At 36.7% G+C, this 8,032-nt stretch overlaps 1 protein-coding gene across 1 annotated transcript in view; it reads left to right on the plus strand.

Moving 5' to 3' along the window:
• The first annotated feature begins 410 nt into the window (after positions 1-410).
• The window catches only part of MINDY4B (MINDY family member 4B), a 47,848-nt gene continuing 40,226 nt past the window's right edge, over positions 411-8,032 (plus strand). The window contains exons 1-2 of the mRNA XM_031961126.1: positions 411-845; positions 1,086-1,113. Coding sequence (XP_031816986.1) covers positions 733-845; positions 1,086-1,113 — 141 coding nt within the window. The 5' untranslated portion in view covers positions 411-732. The remainder of the gene's footprint in view (positions 846-1,085; positions 1,114-8,032) is intronic.

Raw genomic sequence — 8,032 nt, forward strand, 5'->3', positions numbered from 1 at the left:
TGTTTAATCCATTACTTATTTTCCTTACAACCCTCAGTCTCCCTTAACTCTGTTGTTTACTATCTGTGTGATCTTGGGCAATTTGTTTTGTTTTCTGGACTTCAGCTTCCTCTGTCAAATGATAGAGATCTACAGCCACTTTTGACTCTAATTCTATAATGTTGTAGCCCATCTACCTTTGGTGCTGTGATCCCTCCTTGCACTTTCCCATTATCCTTCATATAATTGTGATTTGTGTTTCCATATCCCAAGCTCCTCGAGGGCAGGCACAATGCCTGGTAATGTACCATCTACAGAGGTTGTAAATTAGCGTGAAGACAGAAAGTGCTCATTTAATGTTTGTTGAATGAACTTGAGTGGGGCATCAGAGCCTGGGAAAATATCATTTTCCATCCTTAGTGCCACTTTGAGTCAATTAGATTATGCCTTTTTCTCTGATGCACAGAGAGTAATTGCAACCTCATTGTTTATAAATCTGGATCCGGAATTAAACATTTATGCAGTGAGCAGAGCTGCACCAAGTCTTCCACCCCTAATGAAAATTTAATCAAGATCTGATAGCAGGGGCTTACAGCAAGCCCAGAGCACCAGTTGTATGAGACCTGGCTAGTCAGTAGTGGGGATTAGCACATTGCAAACCGCCATCTGTGCCAGCCAAATCTCTCTGCACCAGCAAGTACCTCTCACCCCAATTTTTAACGACTTCTTTCAATTCAACTCCTTAGTTTAGAAATGGACAAGGAGATCTCCTCTGAGGATCATAGTTTCCAAGAGATGGAATTAGATGACATAGCCAGGAAAATTTCAGATCTTGAGAAGTGGAGGGAAATCTTTTGTCATCACAGGTAAGATTTTTGCATTTCTCAAAAACATGGAAGACTTTGAATGCGATACCTTTCATGTACTTGAGTAATCAACTCTTATTTTCTCTCCATGAACATTTTCCTTTACAAGTATTCTTTGAAAATGCATCCGTTTATAATCATCTTGTAGAAAGATGTTTCTATAGACTCAAAAGACAATTGTTTCCTTGCTCTGTGAATAAAAGGAAGCTCTTCATTTGATGTTTTCTCTTTCATTTACAGGTTGGAAATCAACAGTGCAACTCATCAGGTAATGCTTTTCCTCCAAAGGTGGATTTTGTTCTTCTATGATTGTTACATCAAACAATCATAGCGAAAACATAATCTAACCATCCTGTATGCATGCCACGTTGTCTATACAGTGATAGTATAGTATATGAAAATGTAAAATAAGAAATAGCCAGCACTGAGGAGTCTTTCATATGTTCCTTTTTTTTTGTTTTTGACAGATCATTAAACACTCTTCTAGCCTTTAAGAGCATTTTTTTCTTATCATTGAAAACAACATGTGGTTATTATCTAGAAGTGATTACTTCTTTTAAAATCCAGACCCTCTACTGTTTGTGAAAATAACACTATATAATGCTTTAGTGATATATGTAAAGTACTTTGAAAGCTTCCAAAATCTGTAGAATTCTCAGTGGTCGAGGTTCACTTTGAAACCAAAGTACCATCTGTATTATTTGTCCCCTTCACTTTATCAGAGTTTTGAAAACAATAAAGGAAGGTAACTTGATTAATATTTTTTAAATATTTAAACATTATTCCAAGGTAAGAGCTACAAGGGCCGAAGCCTGTTGCTGACACCATGGTGGGAGAAGGCAGGGAGGGGAGAGAGAGAGAGAGAGAGAGAGAGAGAGAGAGAGAGAGAAAGAGAGAGATCTGAAGCCTTGGAGATGTTAGAAAGTTATATAAAGACTTTTAATTTGTGTCTTTATGCAGCTCATTCAGTTAATTCACAAACAGAAACAATCATCAAATACCAATATTTTCCCCCTGGCACAATTTGAATGTGATATTATCTGAGAACAGTGCAAATTAGTATCCTTATTTTAAAGTATGAGTCTCTAATTCATATTTTTAAAATAAATTTTGATTCAAAAGCCACATCCCAAGCATATTCTATATTGAAATGTAGGAAATGATGTTTGTTTGGTAATCTTAAAATTATCAGATGAAAAACTAGTTTTGATAGACAGGATTTGCAGGACTGAAGGGAACATTAGATTAAAATTTTTAAATTAAATTTTCAATTGCAATTTTGCAGCAAGATAAAAAAAAGTCCATTCCTGGGAGTATAAAGATATTGTCATTTGATTTACAAAAAAGTATTCCATCTCATCAAAAACCGGTCTGATTCAGATGATGTATCTGAGAGATAAGGAAGTCTCCTTCCACTCCCTTTTGGAATTTAGAATAACTGAAAAGACAGGTATCTTTTTAAAATGTCAGGATCAAAGAATCAAGGAAAGTCCTTTTAATGTTGCCTTTTGTTTCCTGGACATCGAATGCATATTTGTTCAAATATGAAGGCATGCAAAGGAAGGGCAGACACTAAGCTACATTGAGACACCAAAGGGAATGAGTGAAAGAGCAATTCTCTGAACTGTGAAATTCTCACCCTCACTGAGAGGGTGCAGGGATAGGAAAGAATCGGACAGGGATGACCCAACCACCTTACTTGGTATAACAGCAACCAAGATAAATTGATTATATTAGGGGAAAGAATTCAAGAGTCCTTCACAGAGATTTACTGGATGGTGTTTTTTTGAAAATATTATTCAATGATATTTCTATTTTCCCCCAAGATGATTTCAAGCCGAGGTCTTAATACTAATGATGTTTCCATAGTTACATCTAACCTCTGTTGTCACTTCAAACTTGTAGGGAGTCTTTTGAGAGAAATATTTATTTTTTTCCATATTTCCAGTGGATGTTCATGGTCTTTTTTTACCCAGTTATAGATATGGAATAACAAAGAGGGCAGGATTTGAAGTAGGAGCCCTGGGTTTGGTCATTTTTTCCCTATATAGCAAAACAATATGAGTGTGATAGAAGGAACTCAAGGACTTAAGTTTTAATCCTGACTGTCACCTTGGTTACTTTGGGCCATTCATTTAACTTTTCTGGGCCATGGATTCTTCAGTTGAAAACTAGGGGTGTTGACTTTTAAGGCCATCCTTTGATGGCAGAAGAATGACATTGTCTATGGGGGAGTAATAAACCTCATATCTTAAGCATTGAGGGAGGTATAGGAGAAGAATCAGTACTGCTTTCCTTAACTACCTTGGATCTATTTGTATTTATTCTGTATGTACTTTTATATGTATTTGTTATTTCCCCATTTGAACATTAAACTCTTTGGAAGAAAGGATCATTTCATTCTTTGTATCCCCAGAGTGGCACACAGTAGGCAATAAATCAATGCTTTTTGGCTGATTGATTGTAAGTATAGAAAATTAATTTTGATGAGACATCTCTATGAAAAAAGGGGAAAAAACTTGTATTCACCCCAAATATGATAAAGCAAAATTGACACCAGGTTTTCTGTTTTGGGGGTGAGAGGACGCTCAAGAGAAATTCCAAGACTGTGAGAAATCTGCTGGTTATAACAAAACTGGTGCAGGATTACCTCAAGACAAAGAAAAAGGATGGTACCTATCACAGGTCCTTTATTCACTTCCTGAATCCTCCATCAAATCGAAATGGGGCCACTTTCCCATCTCCCTAGCAATGGCAATGGTGAGTATAGCTTGTTAATTAAATATGGAGTGAAATGTAATCTCTCCAAAACAATGAGGCTGGGAAATCTTAGCCGGTGTCATATGAAAGTATTATTGGACTTAAGACTTCAGAGAGTTGTTATTGGTAAAAGGAGAATATAATTAAAATGACTTATTTATGATTTTTTTTCAATACTGGAACCATGGTACTGGGAATGCTCTAATGCTCTCCTCCTAAATTCTGACAGCCTCTGTATTTATATACTTTCTCAATGTGTCATTTGCAAATACAAACACACTACCTACAATTTAATATCCATATTATTTCACACTAGGCCTTTTAGGGAAATTAGGTGAATTAAACAGGACTACAAAATGCTTAGGATTATAGTTATGACCCTGGACTTAGAGCTGGAGGACACTTTAGTGACTATATAATCTAATCCCCTCATTTCACAGCAGTACATTTGTATTATACTTAAAGGTTAATTGAGATACTTAATCTGATATTGTCTTGTTGAAGAAAAAATTTTTATTTCTTTTACTTGGTCCCAAAGGGAACAATTTTTTTCAATTTTATATGAATGCAAATGAGCTTTAAAAAACCACATCACTCCATTTTAGATACTCATCGATTTTAGTTCATCTAGTTCATCTTCCTTTTACACATGAGGAAAAGTCAAGTAACTTGCCCAAGATCATACAAATGGCAATGTCAGGATTCAAAGCTGCATCATTGGGTGGCAAAACTAGTACTTTTTCCATTATACAGTTTATTACTTCTTCAGATCTTCTTGTGATTTTGAAATTCCCTGTTGGATTGGAGTCCATGACTCTATTTTAGCACCCACCGTCAGGGTTGGGAGAGACCACTGGTGAATACCATTCATTTACTACTACTTTAACTCAAGTTATTTAATTAATGTTGATCTAGGTTCTAGGTTTTTCTTAATTTGTCATGTCCATGGTGAATTAGACAGGACTACAAGATGCTTAGGATTATAGCTATAACCCTGGACTTAGAGCTGAAGGACACTTTAGTGACCAAATAATCTAATCCCCTCATTTCACAGCAGATTCTCTATTTTGATTCATTGAAGTATTGGTGTTTCCATATTTTTGGAGAAAATGGAAAAATGCTAACGACCTGAGTTCAAATCCTTTTTTTACTTCTTATATGTTCTTGCACAAGTGACTTCTCTCTACATCTCAGTTGCTCATTTATTAAATAAAAGCCTTGGACTCGGTGGTTTCTACCTCAACTTACATAATCATATGATCTTCTTCACCCATATGAAATCTCTGATGTGGGCCATGACTCCAGGTGGAGGGATATTATTTTTCCCCCTCCGTTATACCAAATGGAGAAGTAGTATAGCATCCTTCATCTGATATAAACTATCTGGGTGCTTCTTGGCAGATCATTCAATCCCACAGTGCCCAAGGCAACTAACTTTCCAAAACCATAAATTATAGGTAAGTTGAAGAAATTTCCACACCAGAAATAATTCCTAACCAAACCATAGGCCAGAAGCAGCCTTCTCTTCCTACTAAAAGAAAAGCAAGTATACCCAAGAGGCAATGAAATGCAAATCCCAGTACTCCATTGCCTGATGGATATTACCCACCCCCCCAAGAAGGCTAAAAATTAGAATGGCTCTATAAGTCAAACTTATTATAAAAATCCTTAAAATATATAAATGTACATGTATATATATATATATATGTATGTATATAAACAATATAGTCCATAAATGAGCTCATGTTAATTAAACTGTAATGAATGTTAACCCGTTTCTTTATCCACAGGCAACAAATCCCTTATATCTTCATCCTTTCAACCTCCCCCCACTAAGCCCCAACATACTAAACTGTATTGTATTTTTTTAACTTTGTAAATTTTATTAATCTTTGTCCAAAAAAGGAGTTAGAGACATACAGAATGGAGGAATCTATATTTGAATACTTTCCTATGACCACAATAAAAAAAAAGGATGACACAGGAGACATCCCCAAAGGCTTTACCTAGGTCAACTTCCCCTTAAAAAGCCAGAAACAAAAAAACCCAAAGGGAGAAGCCTGAAATTAAGCAAGAAACTGTTCAGGAAGTCCTAGGCATCTAAATAATTGATAGTTTTTTCTTCTGAAATTGTATTTGAATTTATTCCTATTTAGTAAGTCACATGATCTAACCTTTCTTTGACCAGCATAATCATTAATGACCCATAGTCTGGGTCTCTAGGGAATGACAGAATATTCCAGAGTGGGTATATAGAGGGGAAAAATCTTGAAGCTGGACCCACTCTAACTGATATTTCAGCCAGGCAAATTGTCTGAAATTGAGACAGTCACTAGATACTCACTGGAGAATTCTCTCTTGCCTCACTGTTGACTTGAGCTGTATTTATGGGATAAGAATATACATTTTTTAATTTAATTTTTTTTTTTTTTTGCTGAGTCAATTTGGGTTATGTAACTTGCCCAGGGTCACACAGCCAGGAAGTGTTAAGTGTCTGAGATCACATTTGAACTCAGGTCCTCCTGACTTCAGGGCTAGTGCTCAAATATATATTTTTTAAAAGATTGGATGCACTGGTCGTCTGGAGATGAAAGGATTCATAAAGTATTCTCCCCCAAGAACTAAACTACTCCTTTGACCACAGGCAACAAGCCCTTCATTTCCCCAACCTTTCCACTTCCCCCACTAAGCCTCAACATACTATTTTATTTTGTTTCCTAGCCCTGGGGCTAGGAAATAGAAGTTAGGTTGGTACCTTCTTATTCCTCCACCCCCCCCCCCCCCCCACAAAGGTATTCTCCCTGAGCTTCCATGTTCTGGCAGGATCTTACCATAACAATGGCATTTATAGACACTTGTATTGTACTTAAAGGTTTATTGAGCACTTACACTGATACTGCCTTGTTGAAGAAATTTTTTAAATTTATTTTACTTGGTCCCAAAGGGAACAATTAGAACATTTAATGGAAATTACAAAGAGATAAATTGTGGTTTAATGTTAGTAGAAAATCTTTCTAATAATAAGTGGAATGGGCTGACTCTAGGAATGGAGCTTCTTCTTCCTTAGAAAGTATCATGTAGAGAGTACACAGGCACTACTTGTTGGGGATGTTACCAGGGGTCAGTCCTCCTGAGTGTGAGTTGGACTAAAATGGTGACTGAGGCCCTTCCAACTCTCAAATTCTGTGAATCTTTTGGCATAGAACTTCCTCCTGACACCAGCCCCACTTTGTTGAAGGAGACAGTGGGAGAGTGGAAAACATCAGAGAACTCTGGAGTGAAAAGGATTCAAAATCCTCCTATGATACAACTATATATATGACTATGGGCAAGTGACTGTTGACTCCCTGGGTCTCAGTTTCCTCACCTATAAAATGGAAGGGGAGGGTTGGACTAAGGTCCCTTCCAACTTGAGATCTATGATTATCTGAAAATAATATTCAGAGGGTTAAGGAATTTGTCGAGCAATGAAGGAAGGATTCCAACCCAGGTCTCTCTTGACATCAGCTCCAACATTCATAGAATCGATAACCATTGGATTTTGGATTACCAATTCATACCCAAAAGAAATTTCCAGTATAGCATGTCCAACAAGGCTTCTTCAAGCTTCTTCCTGACCTCCAATTAGAGGAAAAGCACCTCTTTCCACTATTCCACAGAAACAACCACCAACAAACTAATTGTCATTAATAAATATAGTGTATCCTGTAGTATACCTCTCGAATGGGGTTGGATGACTGATCTTCCAAGTGCAAGATCCCACCTTAGAGACAACCAGGTGGAATAGTGAATACTGGGCTAAACTTTGAGTCAGGAAGCCTTCAGGGAATTACTAGATATGTGATTCTGGGTTAAGAATCTGGAACAGGTTCTCTCAGACTCAGTTTTCTCATCTGTCAATCCCACAGGGCTGTTGTAAGGATCAAATGAGATAAAACATGCAAAGTGCCTTATAAAGCTTAGGGTGCTCTCTCTCTCTTTCTCTCTCTCTCTCTCTCTCTCTCTCTCTCTCTCTCTCTCTCTCTCTCTCTGCATATATATATAATTATTATTATCTTAACATTTTCAACATTCTCCAAAAGTAAGGGTTCTTGACCCTTTTTGTGTCCTAGACCATGGATACAGTCTGACAAAGCCTAAAGAACCCCATCTCAGAGTCTTTTTCAAATAAGATATTAAAATACTTATAAAATGTTTAAAAATAAAATTCATAGGCCAGGCAAGGCAATTCTAGTAGCCTTGTGATGGAAAGTGCCATTCACATCCAGAGAGAGAACCATGGAGACTGATTGCAGATCAAAGCATAGGATTTTCCTTTTTGTTGTTTGTTTGCTTGGTTTTTTTCTCATTTTCCCTCTTTTTATCTGATTATTCTTGGGCAGAATAATGAATATGGAAATATATTTAGAAGGTTTCCATGTGTTGAA

This window comes from Sarcophilus harrisii, chromosome 3 (assembly GCF_902635505.1).
Source record: "Sarcophilus harrisii chromosome 3, mSarHar1.11, whole genome shotgun sequence".
Taxonomy (NCBI): domain Eukaryota; kingdom Metazoa; phylum Chordata; class Mammalia; order Dasyuromorphia; family Dasyuridae; genus Sarcophilus; species Sarcophilus harrisii.